The 17,624-nt window shown below is 43.3% G+C and overlaps 2 protein-coding genes across 5 annotated transcripts in view; one reads left to right on the plus strand and one right to left on the minus strand.

The window, feature by feature from the left end:
* Positions 1–9,017, plus strand: part of LOC138637143 (lymphocyte-specific protein 1-like) — a 28,795-nt gene extending 19,778 nt beyond the window's left edge. For all 3 annotated transcript variants that reach the window (XM_069725626.1, XM_069725628.1, XM_069725627.1), the window contains 2 exons: positions 15–120; positions 8,746–9,017. In XM_069725626.1, coding sequence (XP_069581727.1) covers positions 15–120; positions 8,746–8,771 — 132 coding nt within the window. In that variant the 3' untranslated portion in view covers positions 8,772–9,017. The remainder of the gene's footprint in view (positions 1–14; positions 121–8,745) is intronic.
* LOC138637142 (mucin-17-like) lies at positions 364–11,134 on the minus strand. 2 transcript variants are annotated; one of them, XM_069725625.1, is made up of 3 exons: positions 10,897–11,134; positions 6,168–8,331; positions 2,953–3,204 (listed from the first exon to the last, which is right to left on the minus strand). In XM_069725625.1, exons 1-3 carry the CDS (start codon positions 10,972–10,974, stop codon positions 3,032–3,034), a joined length of 2,415 nt encoding a protein of 804 aa, XP_069581726.1. In that variant the 5' UTR covers positions 10,975–11,134; the 3' UTR covers positions 2,953–3,031. The 2 variants fall into 2 exon arrangements, with proteins under 2 accessions (XP_069581725.1, XP_069581726.1); XM_069725624.1 differs by having other exon boundaries at positions 364–8,331; positions 10,897–11,131.
* Positions 11,135–17,624: the final 6,490 nt, after the last annotated feature.

Below are 17,624 nucleotides of genomic sequence, written 5' to 3' on the forward strand. Positions count from 1 at the left end.
TAATTTAATTTCAGGAGAGCTCCACCGGTAAAAGATATAAATTTGTGGTGGCGGGTCACGGCAAGTACGAGAAGGTTTCCGTGGACGATGGCTGCAGTGAAGACGGGAGCTGTCAGTCAGGTAAGAAAATCCTCCAACCACCCATCATCATCATCAAGGAAACTGTTTCGAGATATATTTATGAATTATATAATTTTTTTGTAACTGTCGCTAATTATTGTTCATTTTTCACTAATTGGATTCTCTGACTGTAAATCACTTTGAGCTAACACATGAAAGGACAGTGGCTTGTACCACCTGTTATATTTGGAAATTAATATTAATGTAGTTTAATAAAAATTAAAACAAAAAGAGGCAAATACAGAAGTTTCACAACAGCTTTATGCATTTTTAAAAATCACACAGTGAGCAAAGACATATTAAGCATCAATGTAATAAATGGGGCTGCGTTTAGCTTGTGGGGGTTCGGTGCACCTCGCCAAAGAAATTCCACATTTTGATGACTGTCTTTGGGGAGAAAAAAAAAAAAAAAAGTAAATCCAGAATTGAGGCCAAAAGGTTCAAACAACAACAACAACGTGCTGACACCTGCGACGGCAGCAGCCGAATCCTCCAAAACTCTGAAACATCGCACATCTAATGTCCAACTCTTCTCCTCCAACCGTCACTACATTTCCTTCAGTTTGTCCTCCTACCGCAGGCCTCTTCATCATCACCATCATCATCATTCACTGGGCTTCAATTCCACATCCTAGTTACAAGCCAGACTTTATATTAATATAGTTCAGAAGTTCTGGACGATCCACCACAAAGCAGGAAAACACTGCGTGAATAAAGCAATGGAAATACTTAATGGAAATATTTCAATCATGTCGTCATTGTTGGATGAAAACAATAATAGTCCAACTTTCATATTCACAGGAAAACAGCCTCAGAAAATTCATAACTCGATAACAAATTGACAAAGCGACATTAAGAACAATAAAAAGTGTTTTCACACAACAATGGTGATATGATGAAACGGCAATTCCTTTCCAGGATTCACTTCAATTCAATTCAATTCAATTCAACTTTATTTACATAGCGCCAAATCACAACATAGGTTATATAGGTTAAACATTTTCTTTCGATTACTGTAAAGGAAAATAAAAGTTTAAAGTCACGCTAGCAGCTCTGTTAGCCTGTACAAGTGGGCGCCTTGAGCTAAATGCTAACGGAACGGATGTTCAGCAGGTTTAAAGGTTACCATGTTCACCATCTTCCTCTCGTGTTTCCATGGGCCTGGATGGGACTGTTATTTACTTTTGCCGGTATTTTGTTGTTTGAGCACTTGACAAATTAAAGTTTCGATCTGCCGATTTTACATTTTGAGAATTTATCCTCCAGACTTTGAGTAACTGTGGCTAACATCACAACAATATAATCCCCACAGGTTTCAAGACATTTGACTCAAAACCGAAAATGTCAGCTTTGTTGGTGGCGCTACAGTAAATATCAGGGGATCATCAAAGTAATTTGGATTTTTCTACAAGGCCCAACAATATTGTTAAAAAAACAAAAAAACACCAACACTACAAAAGTTGAAAATATTTCAGTCAAGACTAAATTGATTGACCAACAGACAGATATTCATTCCTAGAGTTGCTAGCACCAATACTTTTTGTGTAGTTCCATATTTTACCATTTATTTTCTATCCATACCTGACTTGCAGAAATCTAGATTTACTCAGACCGCACCTTCACCCTTCATTCATCTCTGTTGACCTTCTTTCCAAATCCATCTGCCCTGTTGTTCCAGGAATGTAAGAGCCCCATTTATTACAGAGATAAAAAAAAAAAAAAATATTGCCTACTTACAATGAACACTAAAAGCCTTACTTGGTTTAGAAAAATAGAAAAAAGTTGTGCATGAACAAACAAAAAACAATCTATTGAAAGAATCTACAGTACGTGCAATCAACACTACATCTACGCTGTCGTCAATTTAAAAGAAGAAAAAAATCGAAACAAGTTGCAGAGTAGTTAACTTTGCTTCATTTCTTTGCCGTTTTGCTTTTTCATCAGGTCACATCCTAATTTGATTCTTATCAAAAGTAGAGTTGACACTCCTGTATTAAAGCTGTACTAATATTTATGACCTCTAAGCGCTATAACAGGAAACTTTACATTTAATTAAACACTCTGATGCAAATATCAAAAATATAAGTACTTATTTAAGGTAGGGATGAATTTTTCTCAAAGAAACTTGCTTTGCTTTGTAGCTTCAGCATTGGGTCGAGTAGATGCTGATTAAGCAGTAATCAATCACATTTCTCTAAAATGACCTTCCCTCATTTCCTCTTTGGCTCCCTCCTAACCGAGATCGTGGCATCGTTTTTATTTCGTGATGAATTACACCTCAGATCAATCAGTTACAAATCATTTATCAATTTCATCAGCAGTTTTGTTTGAACCAAACCCTCTGGCCTTTCTGTTGAAGTCCTTCCGTTCGTCCTCCTGAGATTTGCGTTTTATCAGCCCCTTTTCAAACACCGCTGATATTTTTGCGAGTGGCTTCTCCGCCGCTTCTTTCAGCTTCCTGGCGTCGAACCGGGGGCTGTACAGTAAAATCGGCAAACGGTTGACAAAAGAAGGAACTTCTGCCTGATTGTCTTTGGAGGACTTTTTCTTTTCTGAAGTTTTCTTGGCGTTGAACTGGTCCATTATTCGCTCTTTGGTGGAAAACATCTGAAAGAGGAGTGCGTCCCACATCTTCAACGCCTTGGGACCTTCTTGGTTCTTAAGCACCTCCTGATTGTCACGTTGGTCGGCTGACGACTTGTTGCCGGCTTGATCTGTCTTCTCATCGCCGCCGCTGGAATCTACCTGAGTTTTGGCCTCCGGCTCTGGAAACTTAGGTTCGTCCGGCTCGACGACCATGTGTTTCTTCAGCCGGTTCCACCCGCTGAGCTTGCCCTTGAGGCCTTTCGGCTTCTGGGCCGCCTTCGGCTCGGTGGATGGAGAGGACGCCTCCGCCTTGACGGACTTCTTGTCAGCAGTTGAAGATGCAGTTGATGTCGCTGACTTCGTGGAGGTTTCGACTGCTGGTGCCTCTGTCGGTGCAGCTGTAGCTTTGGTCTTCAGAACCTCCTTGAGTCCATTGTTTTGCTGAGATGGCGGTGACGTTCCTCTGTTTGGGGATGGAGCTTTGACTGACTCTGAGGCCTGAGGCAGAGAGGCAGGAGTGGCAGAGTCAATCACAGCGGCTTTAACTACGGACGGTTTCATGACAGTATCTGCTGCTGGCTTTGCAGGGGAAATGTTCTCTACTGGTGGCTCTGTCGAAGGCTGAACATTACTGGTGTGCGAGTTAACCTGGAGAGACTTTGGGGATTTGGTGTATTGAGCTGGGGGTTTTGTTTCTAAAGTGGCAGAGCACAGTCTTGGTTCTACCTGCTTATTGGGAGATTTGGCTTTTAATGTAGGCTTACTGGTTACAACATCATTGGTTGAAAGGGAAGGCGCGCTAGCTTTTGTGCTCAACGAGGAGAGATTTCCTTCTTTACTGGAATTTGATGCTAGGTTTTCTTTTATGTGTTTCATTTGGGAATGTGGTTTTACCTCAACGGCTGACGTTTCTTTAGCTATAGGTGGTTTTATCTCTGGTTTTGAGATATTCTCAGTGATTGACCAAGCAGGCGGCTGAACAGCACTGGCAGGTGTATTATTCTCAAAAGGTGTAATGGCAGGACTTATCTGGTCTTTCATACTGACCGATGAGTTTTGGGTTTCTGTTAAATGGTTTAAAGAGACAGGAGATTGAGAGGACTGGGGTAAAGTAGGAGTAAAGGTTTGTTTAGGTGAGTTACACACCTTTGACTCTGGTAGAGGGGAAGCTCTTGTCGCTGTCCAAGGTCTAGTTGCTGTTCGAGGACTGCAAGGTACTTTAAAGTCTCTGGAGGCTTCATTAACGGGATGAATATTAGTAAGAGGGTTGTTATTTAAAGCAACATATGGGAGGATTTGATTATTTACAGTATGAATGCTAGTTTCAATAGATTTTTTCATTTCAGTGAGAGAACTAAATTGTTTCACTAAGGTCTGAGAGGTCAATGAATTAACATCATTTCTGGACAAACTGATTTGACTTGTCTTTGCCATGTTAACAATTTGCTGTTCTACAGTGACACCAAATGTGTCAGCTGTGACAAAACCAGTAGAAATGGAAATTACTGTCTCTGACCTTTTTGTTTTGGTACGTGGACTTGCAAAAGGTCTATTGTCTGTAATTGGCCGAACGAAGGAATATTGTTCTTCTACAGGGGTTTTAGGAGTAATTTGGTGCCCAGGTGTCTCAGGTGATCTGTTCTCAGTGAGAAGGTTGGCAATCACTTCGTGATCAACGGAGCCAAAAACTGATTTTGCATTCACGGCTGGCTTTGTTGCAGATCGACTCACAGGTCTCTCTGATTTTATCTGAGGGCTTCTTGGTGTGACGTGTCTCAGTGTAGGACTACAGGGCACAGTAGGTTTTCTGGCCTGCATAGTATTAAACGTTGGCGTACCACTCACTGCTCGGTCTGCCATCATTGGCGGAATAGCTTCGGTGTAAAGCTTGTTGGGGACTGTGGTTTCAGCTGCAAGAATATTGTGAACATTGATGCCCAAACAGAACTTGTTTGACTGTGCGGTTTCATGTTGGATAGCCTCCACACTGCTGGGTTGTCCAGGTGAAACCGTATCTACGGAAGACCTCGGTTGGTTTGCTGTTGGTTTGTTGGATAGCTTGGCTTCACTGCTAGACGTGTTCAGCTCTTTGTTACCTTTTAACAGGCCAGAAGATGTGGGTTTTGTTTCACATTTTGATCGAATGTTTTCCGCTCTGACAGGAAAACCTACTTTGTCAGTGATAAGCTGAGGATGCACTTCATTGTCTCCTGTAAAGCTGCTTCTGTTCGTGTCTGTGTTAATATAAGTTGGGAGTTTGGCTTCCACATTTTCTCTGCTTGACGTTAACGCATCTTTAGTTTTAAAAGGGCTTTCGGCTGCCAGTGTAGCCTCCACCATACCTTTGCATGAGGTTGTGTAGAAACTCGTTCCTTGAACAACTAGGCCACTGGATCCGATGCCAATTTGTGTGTTTACAAGTACATTCTCACTCACGTTTGCTAGCTTTTGGGGCTCTTTTGGCACATTTGATGGTTCTGTCTTTAAAGGCAACTTGACGTCCGAAAAATTGGGTGATTTAGTCAAACTGACATGTGGGGCAGGAAGTTTATTTTCTGTGGTAGGTGAAGCCTGTAAGACAGGATTTACAGCAGGAATATTTGGTAGATGTGTTGTGGGCAAATACATATTATTTTCCACTGTTTGATTATTTCTGTAAACTTGAGTTTCTGCACTGAGCGGTTGGATGAATTTGGTGCTTTGCATGGGTGAAGATACCGTGCAGATACTGTACTGTGCAGAACATACAGATGCCGTGACAGGCTCATGTGGCAACAGGAATCTAGTGGTAGTTGTTTTTGTAGCAAATATATTTGACATTTGGAGCTGAGGGTTTGTTTTGTTGACCATATTATGTTCTGTATTGGCAGCAACAGAAGGCAAAATGCTTCCTATGTTTGTCTTATTGGGCAGAATAACATCACTCCTTGCTTTGATTTGCTGATTGACCTCTTTTGTTTGTAAGAGGGCCTCGGTAGCTACTTTACTGGACCATTGGGTTTCTGAAACTAGTTTGTTAGATTGTTGTATTCCTAAAATGTTTATGATGGGATCTAACTGTGTGGCAGGAGATTGAAGAACCAGATTTTCACGGTCAGCTAAGTTTTTAACAGGCTTGGCAGTGAGTTGACCGTTCAGACCTTGGACTGTTGATGGACGAACAGTTTGGAGATTTTGGGCTGGAGCTACCCCTATTTTGCTTGACTGTTCTTTTGCTGTTATAACCTTCGATTCACGTGTACGGTTTTTATTAGACTGTGAAATTGGAGGTGTTTTATCAACATTGTAACCTTTTTCTCTAACATCAATCACTTTTGCTTCATGCTGCATCTCTGTAAGTAAATCTGCTTTCACTAGAGGTGAGGAAGAACTCGACAGACCACTGCTATCAGTCACGCTTGGGGTCGTTTTTATCTCTGCCTCTCTAGAAAACTGTGCCGCACTTTGTGTGTGTACCTCACCTGCTTTAGGTATTGGCATTGAAGCCTCAGAGTATGAGGCTTTTGGTGTGGATACATCACTTGTGGATTGTTGTATTGTTGTCTGAGCCACGCCGATGGGAAGCTCACATTTTATTGTGTCCACATTAGATGTCTTAAGTGATTGTATTCCAGTACTTTGAGCTTCAGACCGACTTTCCTCAAAGACATCTTTGCTACTTGTGATAATCCATTCTGCTGGAAGCTCTGAATCCTTTGGAGACGAAACAGGTGCTAAATTGTGAGCAAAAGATGGTAGATCCTCATGTCCGTTGAGCTGTTTTTCAGGCTGTAAGACATGTGATCCATCGACAGAGCCATCAGTTTTTTCTGAGAAAGTTTCATTCATCCTGGAGGGCACAGGGCTGTGATGTGATCCAAGAGTCCTAATTCCACCGAAGGCGGCATACTGAGCAGGTGTAAGCCCATAATATGTAGACCGTGATTTGGGCTTTGAGGTTGCTAGTGACATTTGAGTCTCCAGCAGTGACGTCAAAGACTTGCGTGCACCGACGACAGGAGGACGATGGGCGGAGAAGACGGGGCTTGGACTTCGCTGTTCTTGCATCAAGATCACGGGCGGGTTGAGATTCTTTGGTGCAGAAAGAAATGATGGTACCTTTGGCAAAGTTGAAACTTTGTCTTCTGAAACTTGGTCTGATTTTAGTTTTGGGGCGACAGGTTCTGTTGGTTTGACCTCTGGGAGGTCCGGTGCAGTCGTGTTCTCTCTGTGGTACAACTCGGTATTGGAAAAACTTAGATTCATTGTATTCTTTTGTGTGTTTTGAATCTCTATCTCTTTGTAATTGACGGCTTGTTTGAGGGAAGTCGTGTTGTTAAGATCAACCTGCTTCTGTTCTTTTGCGGCAGCTGGACATTTGCCAACGGCGCTAGCTTGAATCGCCGAATTGTATCTTGGAGCGTCCTCGGGGACACAAGGTGTTTGGAAATCTTGGGAGGAGTTGAAGGCAGGACTCGCAGCAAATAAAAGCGGGTTAGGTTTGGATATTTCAAAAATGGGTGTGGATACTCGAGCTGGTGTGCAAGAGGGAGTCTTAAACCTTCCGCACTGGGTCCAGGATTCAGGCAGTTTCTGCTCGGTTTTCACCACTGACACAGCTGTTTCCTCCCCGTATGCGGCAGATAATGATGCTCCCTGGTAGGTTGGATTTATTACCGAGAGGTCCTGAATAGACAAAGGTTTAGAGATCTCGTAAAATGTTGCCTTTGAAGTATAAATTCTCGCTTGTGCGGCTTCGGGCCTCGACTCTTTCACCGCTTCAACAAGTGATATTTTTGAGGCAGTTATTTCAGCAGACATCTGGCTCGCAAAAAAGCTGCCATTGCTGATCTGTCTGGCAGTACAAGACGACGTCTGGCTCTGAGAGTCGTCCTTTGAACTGGTGTTTGTCTCCCTCTGGCTGGGAATAAAAGCTTGTGTCTGAGTGTGTGAAACTGATAGTGGCGCCAGAGCGGAAGGGAGCTCTGCAACTTGAGAAGGTGCCGGGCCCGGGCCGCAGTTGGAGGCGGCTGGGGATAGGGTCAGGCTGTGAGTCGATATTTTGGGGCTGGACTGCGACATGGCGACTGGAGGAACTGTTGTGACTGACCCATGGGAATTTGGTGTCGCGTTAAAACTGAAGGCGAAGGGATGAGTCGGCGCTGCAACTCGCCCCGGCAGCGATGTCGCCATCGCCGCGGACGGTGGCACCGCGAAAGGAGTCTCGTCATCGAATAAGAAAGAGGAGCACTCGTACAGCGGAGCCACCTGCTCTTCATAAGTTCTGATCTGAGCTGCGTAGGACTGAGGGGGGAATGCAGATGCAGAGTTATTGTAACTGGAGCCAAAGGGAAAAGCGGGCGCTGAGGCGTCCCCGATGTGGAGCGAATCCGGTGTCCCCGGCGAGCTGCACTGGTCGCTGTGCTCCAGGTCAGTGCTCGCTTCGTTGACGGGCGACAAACAGGAGCGAAAGGGGATGGGCGTCTGGGAGAGGCTGCCTTTTTTCTTGGATCGCTTCTTCTTGAGTTTCTGAAGCCTGGCGTTGTCTTTGCCCGGTTTCGGCAGTAAGGGCGGAGGAGGGTACTGCTGGGAAAGGTCGGGCTCCAGCCCGTTACTGTAGCCGGCGTCCATCAGCATGTCACAGTCCTGCAAGACAAATGGCACACATTAGTCTATTTATCTTCAGCCATTAAATAAAGAGAAATTTAACAGTCAAATTATTCATCCAAAAAAGATTTATGTCTGGTAAAAGAAATGCTAAAATCAGAGAAAAAGATTTTGGCTTTGGCCTTTAATGGCATAAGAACTAGATCATAAAGACTTCAGAGCAGGATTTTGATGATGCTGCTTGCTTGGCGTAATGCTCTCAATCACTAAAACGATCGAAATGTTGAGGAGTTTCGAGCCAAAAAGTACATTTTCCGTGCCAGAAATCTGAGGAGCTACCACAATAATTACAGAGTTTGTTTTCATGAATTAGATATAAGAGATATTTAATTAGGGTCATTCATTTGAAAAGTATAAATCCTGATCCGCTTTTTCCCCTTTTCTTTTTTACAGCTGGACAGTACTATGAAGATTTGTAAAACACATATTTGGATTATGGAAGAAAGAACTTTTTTTTTTTTTGCCACTATCACTTCACCATTCTCTGTATTTCAAGCTTCAAGTTGGAAAAGTAGTTAAATCTTGTGTTCTCCTGTGACAATTCCGCAAGAGCTAAACAAAAATACATCTTTTTCTCTGTTTATATTGGACAGGTATTCATTTTAGTCCTGTCAATGATATCTTTATGTACGGTGAAATAAATTCAATTAAACTGATTGTTGACATTTGAATCCTCGGTGCTTCGTTTTGAAAGTTGATTTACTGCCTCGGTGAACTCACTGTCTTCTTCTTGTGTTCCCGGTAAAGTCTATTCAGCTGCTGGCTTACACTGATTTAACCCGAGTGCTAATGTCTCCGAGACGAGCCCGCAGCTGGCTTCAGAAAAAACTGAGAGCTCCTACGACAACGGGCTCATTAGCAGGTTGCAAAATTCTTAATTGGGTCCTGAAGACGCTGCATGGCTACAAGGAGCATCACTATTGGAAATAGAAAGGCATGTCAAGCCGTTACTTATGGCGAGGCTGCTCTGAAACGATGACAAACGACTTGTGAAAATAGTCTCTTCAAGGAGACGGGTGGATTTAAAAATGACCTCTGCAGGAAATAAAAAGTAATCCTAAAGGAGGATGATTGACATATGGGAGGGTGAGAAGGTTCACGCGGGGAGGAGGAGGAGGAGGTGTTAGTGCCGAGCTAATGTCCTCGACCGAAGAAGCTTTAAAAGCGATAGGCAGTAAATTAGGTCCAAATTTTCTGCCATGACAAGCAACACAATAGGAAGGAGGTCAAAGGTCAATTAACGGACAATGAAGATAACACACATTCCTCTGCAGTCCGGGCTTATATTTGACAGAGCTGTGTTTAAAAAAGGAACGAGAAGCTGCAGTTGAATTGTTAGAAAGCGCGCGCGCGATATCTTTAAAAAGATAATTAACATTCAAATCAGTTTATGCTTGTTTACGACACTTGTGTTCGGCAGGTCTCGACTCGGCTGGCAACACGAGCCGATTTGTTCCCTTTCCGTCTGATATATTGGCGTATTTTTGGGGCAGGCGCTAGCAAAGATCCGCCGTCTAATTTTAGACGGGGGGGGGGGGGGATAAGAGCAAACGTCCTGACACCGAGCACCTGCTGTCGGCCGTCCCACGCGCAGCTGAAACAGCCTCAGTCTGCTGGAAATCAATCCGAGGCCCAAATCCTCTCAGAGCTCGCTCCGACTGTGAGCAGAGACCACGGTTTTCTCCTCGACTTGTTTTTATATTCGTCTTGCTCGCACCGGTTTCGTTTCTGAGAGAAGCCGGAGGCTATATTTTCCAGCGAGTTTAACCGTCTCCGCCTTAAGTATTTGAAATGCCACAGCATTGGAAGGACCCGCTGGGAAATGTTCGCTCGGTGTCCCTGCGAATGTTTATCATGAAATCCCCCTGTTGTCAAAGTGACTCCTGCCATCACGGTGACACGAAGGCCAGCTGACACATGACACGTCCCCCCCTTTTATGGCTCTGCCATTGGATATCTGGGAGGCTTCCAATGCTGCAGCTCCAAAGAGGAAAGCATAAGATTAGCTTTGTGGAAAAAAAAAAAAAAAAAACTATGCCATGACCTCAATCTTATCGGGCTTTTAAAGAACTCAATTAAGCAAAGCAGAGGGGTCGAGCATTTCATCTGAAGCACTTACCTGAAGTGGAAATATGTGTTGTGTTTTGTTGTTCTTGTGTTTTGCTCGATAGGCCGCGAACCAAACAACAGCGCAGTGTAAGAAAAAAATGTATCTGAGTGGATTAAAAGGCCAAGAAAGGAACAAACTGGGGTGCAGGTTCATTTAACTGCTGACTCATGCTGACATGAATTGCTTCGCGTCACCGGATTGTGCAGAAACACACGACATGTTAAACACTGCACCTGCAAAGCGCTCCCTCTCTCATGGAAGTATCGAAATGTGCATCATGCGTTTAACATTTCAGATCGTGCACGTGCGACTCTCAATTCCCGAAAGCACCGTTTCACAGGTTAGCGCCTCGGGGTCGGGGTAACGCCCGCCCGCCCGCCCGCCAAGAACCGCCGGGCTTGTCAATCAACAGGCACCGAATTTGACTGGTTTACCTTCAGCGAGCGGCTGTCGGGACAAACTGCTCTCTTGCTTGTTAATCCCGGCTCAGAGTGCCACGGGGGCCGTCTCATCCCGGAGTGAACTGGAGCCTCGGGGAGCGAGCCTCAGCGCCCGTGGCCGCTCCAAAAATAAAACTTGTCGCCCTCGGTGTGTGTCTGCGTGGGGGTGCACGGGGGGTTTCCAGGCCACCTGAGACGGCGGAGGTGCAACCCCTACAGGCGGGCGACGGCCAGCTCCACCTGAAGGAAAGGTGGGCGCTTTTGTTCTGCAGACCCCCGGCAGGACAAACGGGGCCCCTTTCAGACCGGGCATCGACCAGGCTTTGTGGCCCTAATTTATTTATTCACAGAGGAACGTATCAGGAACGAATGGTAACTAATCCGATTGGGTGTCGTCGTAATGGGACTTCAGTTACAGCTTCTGTCAACGTGTGTTTTCCTTGCAGGGCTCACTTTACGTCATTAAACTTGATTCACTCGTTGTGGAATTTATTTTTGCGGAGACAGATTGAGGACGACATGATGCTCTGAAATGCGGATGGTGCTGGTGGAGCTGCTCCGGGCGTGGTAGTCGGAGGGTCTGGTTGCACCGCTCAGCTCCGGGAGGTGGGGGAGGTTGTAGTTTGGAAGTATTTCCATTATGATGGCATGGTTTGTAAATTTGGTCAGTTGTAATTGAATAATCTCTGGCTTGGCTTCGAGTAGGAGAACAAAAAGCACTGATGATAATTGACTTGTAGTACGGCCTCTGACCACCAGGGGCAGTATTGTGCAGCAGCCCTTTCAGTCAGTCATACACTGTATTTAAAAGTGTTCGTAGCTTCCGGGTCTGAAAAATGAGCCCGATGCAGAAGTGCCTTAAACTGCAATACCACGGAGGGCCACTAGAGGTCGGATTCAAAGAGCCTCCGGCTCCATAGACTCCCATTCAACTTCTCTCATGAAATTCAAAGCCAATAATTTTTTCCCCCCAAGTTATTTCAGTGTTTTTAGCTAAAGTCAGTCCTTCTTGTTCGTTTTCTGGCACTCCATCTGAAAATAATCCCGTCACTAATTATAAAATAAAGCTTCAAAAAGCCGTCTTTCTGAGGGCTTGTCTGTTTGATTGACAGGCCTGTGGTGCAGTGAGGTTACGGCTATCGGCGGGCGGGACGTAGTATCGCCGGGTTTCCAATCGGATCGAGTCAGTACAACCGTACCCATGCTATTTCCTGTCCAAGGTATTAACCAGGTGTTTTTTGATCTTACTGCCCATTTATATCACAAGCGTTAATACCCGATGTAAATAGAGCCTGGAGCCTGTCCCGGCCGACTTTGGGCGAAACATAATATACATAATCGAGATCCAATTGCAGGTGCAATCAATACAACTACAGCACATTTGAGTAGCAGGCGTAAATGCTCATGAATCTCATCTGGATACGTCATCTGGATGATGATAATATCTGTCCTCAAGATGGATATTCAGCAGCTCTCCCCTGCAGTGGTGGAATACTAGCCGACACCGACTACCGACAGGAGCAGAATAAACCTGACTGGTACTCTTAAATGTTGTTGTTGTTTTAATACATAACTAAGTTTGGTAGCTCTAAAGTGGTAGAAGAAAAATTCAGGTCCTATAAGTACTGATATCACACTGTGAAATCACTACAAGTTTAAAGTCCTGCATCAAAACCCTTACTTATAAAGTAAAAGTATTTAAGTATCATCAGCTAAATGTACTTAAAGTATCAAAAGTGAAAGTACGCTATTATATCGGATATTTGTTGAATTAACGAGCGTTTTACTGCTGTATTTAATTAAGATTCTGCTTACTTGAACTACCCTGAACTACCCCTCCCTGGTAGTGGTCAACCTCCGGAGAGTTTATAAGATCCAGACTCCAAATCGAGGGGTAGAAGACAAACTAAAACAACATTACCTCGGGAAATGGTCCATAAAATGAATAAATACATATTTTGTAAGCTGGAATTGCAGTTTTGGGATTAATAAAGATATTTCTGGTTCAAACCGATTGAATGAAGTCTTGTTTGTGAGCATTCTCTTATCTTTCCATACATCTAATAATCAAAACCTCGAGACTTACAAAATAACTTAGGCAAATTTTGGGATACCGTTGACTCAACGAAGGGCCCATTATTTGACCATTTGAATGCAGTCTTTAGCGAAGTAGAAGTTTTAAAGGTGGTAAAGTTTAAAGTAAAGTACAAACACTTCAAATTTTTGACAGAATAAATTGAGTAAATACACTTATAAGTTACATTTTCACTACAACCGAAGCATTGAAATCTACATGGAGACTGTCGTATGTAAAATGAAAATATTATTGTGTATTTTATGGCTCCAGAAATCACATTATTAATGAACTGATACATGGACCTTCTGTTGTTACAGCCCACTTCTATTATTCTGCTACTCTGCACTGACTGACTGCTTGACACACAAACACAAACACACACTATCTCTCCATTGTCTGGATGCCGAGCTGATGTGTAACCCCCCCCCCCCCCCCTCCTCCCCTCCCCCCCTTCTCTGAGCCTTCTATCAATGTAAATTTAGCAACAGAAGCTTCTCAGCTGCTCCTTTCCAAAACCTGAGCTCTCCTCTTCCATCCGCAGTATTTCACCCATCTCCTTCTCCAGGGTCACCCATTGCCCTCCCCCCCCCCCCCACACACACACACACAAACACACCCCCATACGCTTTTCCACACATAAACATATACACTACACACACTACACACACACACACCTCGCTCTCATCCCGCAGCCAATAAGGACGTGATGGTCTCGAGTATCACTGGAACACAAGGACTTATTCTCTGAGCGGAGCCGGCCGATTCGAACAGACCTTCATCTTCATCGCCGGAGGAGCTTCTCTTCTTCTCTGAGGTGAGTTGGCCGCACACACACACACACACACACACACACACACACACACACACACACACACACACACACACATATACACATACACAGTTTCTACCAGTAGAGTAGAGTAGATTTTTTTTTTGGTGTTTTTTTTTGCATTTGTGTACTGTAGGAGAAAAGAGCATCCAGCTGTACAGAAAAATAGATCCGGCGTCTGTCCTCCAGCACTTGCAGGCTGAAACCTGAGGAGGCCTCGAACTGGACGTGGGACGTGTGCTGCATGTCGAGACGTGTAGTTTATCTTTGAGGATGGTTAGCGGCGCGGTTAACGAGTCCACTTCCCACGTCACAGTTTGATTTACAGGTTCATAAAATAAAAAACATATTTTTTAAAGGGCCCTTTATGGAAAAATGTTAACTGAGATTTTATTTCCAAGAATTAAAAAAAACAACCCGTATGGATTAAAAAAAAAAAAACGTGTAAATGTAATTGAGTAATTTATGGCATAAACAAACAAACAAAAAAGAGATCCTGACAAATATTCTGTTACATTAAAGTCATTTACGTGGCTGTAAAAGAACTCAACGTTAATTTGCTTTCCAGCTTTTCAAATTTAGCCTCTGACTGTTTTTTATCCGCACAAAGCACCACAGACTTTAAATATTTAGCCGCGTTTACACCTACATTCGCTCCCAAGCAGCCTCCTGTGGTTGCCCTGGCAGTGAATGGCGGCTGCGGCTGCGAACTAAGACTCGCTGAATTGTTTGATATGAAAGTGACGGAGGGGCAGCTGGACACGAGCGCTGGGGCTTATCTGCGGTCTTGCCTCAATGAAATGCAAATTCTTTTGAACCACAAAGCCTGAAAAAAACCCACACAAAGAAATCAGATGTTATTCTTTGATTCCATTTGATTTCTCTCCGTGGCATGATCGGCCGCGTCCTCCCCCACGTACTCGGATTCTGTGAATGTTGTTCTGCCCTCCGTGGGACATGTTGACGTGTGAACATTTGCGCGTGACACGCGTGTTTGCTCATCAAGTTTAGCATCATGTTTGAGGTTCCACGTGAGCGGACGCCTTCACAATAACTCTCTGCTCTCTCTTGGAGTTTTTTTGTTTGTTTTAACGCTAAAGGCTTTAAAGGTAACCCGTGTTCGGCCCTAAGACGAGGCGAGCATCTTCCGGCTTCGAGATGCAGCCTCTCCTTCTCCATCCAGCTACGATGTCCTTATATCTCATATTGACATTTAGATCTAAATCCGCTCTCGATCGTCCCCGGGTGTGATTTCCTCACCTGTCTCTCGGTTTTCGTCGCCGAGTTTTGGTTTCAGAAAAGACTTCAGAAACACTTCTCAGCATTCGAGTGTTCTCACACTGAAGACATTTAGCGACCGGCCACTAAATATACAGAGTGATGAAGTGTCGGTATGTACCGAGCGAATGCTGGACACACAGAGGTGAGGCCGCTGTCAGCCGCGAGTCGATCAAAGGGCTCGTTGGGACGCCGATTGGCCGTTTTTGGGCGCGGAGGATCCTCCCGCCGGACCGAGCCGAGGGATTAAAGCAGCTATTTGGACCCCGTTCCTCAGCTGATGGGTGGAAATATGATCCAAAACTAATCCCGCAGCTGTGCCCGCCGCCAAGTGTGAAAGAGTCATCCAAAGACAATTTATATATATCAAATATGATATACTTGAATGTAGAATATACAGCGAGCAGAAATCCTCTAACAGCTCCTCCTCGCTCCCCTTTTTTTGGACTCGATTAAAAATGACGATGTGACTTCATTTGCGCTTTAAGCCCTGAAGGAACATTTTCACACTGACGCCAGTTTAGTTTAGTTTTTTTTTTTTTAATAAGAGAGCTCGTTTTTTTTATGAGCTGTGAAAGCTGGTGTTGAATCCAGGAAAACAGTGAGAGTTTCAGCTCAAGATTTTTTGGCGTGTTTGCACAAACACTTCAATAGCTTGAAGTTGAAGGGTACGATTGTTTGAACGTGTCACATTCAAGGGTGGATTTATCCCAGTTGTCGATTTGTCGCTTGCCCCAAGTATCAATCTGTCCAAGTGTTCAGATACCAGAGATTTCTATCTCCACTCCAGAACAGTGGATTTTGTTTGTGGTGCTCACAGCATTGGAAAAAAAAACCCGTCAAAATACTTATCTTAAGTTGGTTCAACTTCCCTCTTAAAAATGACTTCACTAATCTAGAAGAAGCATTAAATATCCTTTAAGCTAAATGTGGCTCAAGCGTCGACGCCGAAAACGTTCCGTTCTGTCGTATTGGATTCTCACATGTCAAAACAAACCCGCAAAGACGATAAGGGACCTCCCGACCCAGCGGAGCAAACGCTCGTGGACAAGGTGTGAAAATGCTTTTCAGTGTGAGGACAGATGCTGCAGCTCTCTGACCTTAAAGTGGCTGCAGTCACATCTCACAAGGAGTTTTCCTCATTGTAAAAAAAAAAAAAAAAAAAAGCATTTCAAAGATTTCCTCAATTTCCAAAAATGAAAAACAGAAAGTGAAATATATAACTTGTTTTTGTGAAGCGTGTGCTTTAGCTTTAGCGGTTAGTCGTGCACAAAACAAAACAAAAAAAATATATATATATATATAAATAGGCTCTCTAATTGGAAGTTTCTTTCCCAAAATGCTTCTTTATTTCTTTTTTATGAATAGTTGACATTTTGCCAAATACGCTGTTCACTTTCTGGCAGACTTTCAGACTCTCGTGTCTGCATGCTTAATTGTGACGCTACAACCAGCGGGCTAATAGCTTAGCTTAGCACAAATACTACAAAACATAAAAACAACTGCAGTAGCTCCGTCAAAGGCTCTTTTAAAAAAAATGAATCTGCCAAAAAGTTCCATTAAAGCTCACTAAATAACAAGTTATCTTGTTTGATTATTGATTATTCATGGGGTCGGTTCCCATTTTGTCTTCCAGACATTGATTTTGGCAAAGATCTAGAAGAGACAAAGTCCTCGTATAAACCACAACTTTTTGAGTTTACGCTTCATATTCTGTGCGGAATAATCAAATTAGATTATAACGTGTGGATTAGTGAGCTTTTGAGGTGTTGGCAGGCGGATTTTTGTTAATTTGCTGTTTCAGGTCTTTATGCTAAGCTAACTAGCTGCTGGTTTTCTCCCAAAAAATGTTTAACTATTATCACAAGTTTAAATCAATGAGACCCATTTTCTAGTTTCATAATAATAAAGAATAAACCAAAGCCGGGGGATGTTTGGTATTTCTGCAGCACCTTTTTTTTGTTGTTGTTGTCATATCGGCACAGTCTCAACTCACCACCGGGCTCTTTGTCTTTCCCTTCAGGTGTGAAGTCTGCTGTCACCATGTCTGACACTGAAGAACTGTAAGTGAATCCCACCTGATGTTGTTTAAACTGTCTAAACTTTATTAGAAAAGCCAACTGGGAGTTTCTTTTTGATAGATTTTTCTGAATGTATTATCTTTTAATATTTCAGGGATCAGGTTGAGGGTAAGTGACAACCGCCCAATTTGTTTAATTTATTTTACATGCAAGTTATACAAAATGACAAAAAGTCAGGCCGTAACTTTATTTAAAATGAACATGAATGCGTCATGTGTAATTAAAACATTTTTTTTTCAACTCTCACAGTTTCTGACTTTTGAACCAGTCGACTTGAAAGTTGAACTTTGACCTGAATAATTTAGTTCCTCTGTTATGATAAATATATCTCAAATGCACTGCTAAGATAAACAAAGTTAAGTTTTACTATTTTTTTATGTGCATTTGAAAACACATTGAAATAGCTTTTCATATGACTGACCGCTTAAAAAAAGAGTCCGTTTTTGTTCATTTTTAA

Source organism: Brachyistius frenatus, unplaced genomic scaffold (assembly GCF_029030835.1).
Source record: "Brachyistius frenatus isolate BFR_SWC_R1_liver_20210118 unplaced genomic scaffold, ASM2903083v1 Contig_435, whole genome shotgun sequence".
Lineage (NCBI taxonomy): Eukaryota > Metazoa > Chordata > Actinopteri > Embiotocidae > Brachyistius > Brachyistius frenatus.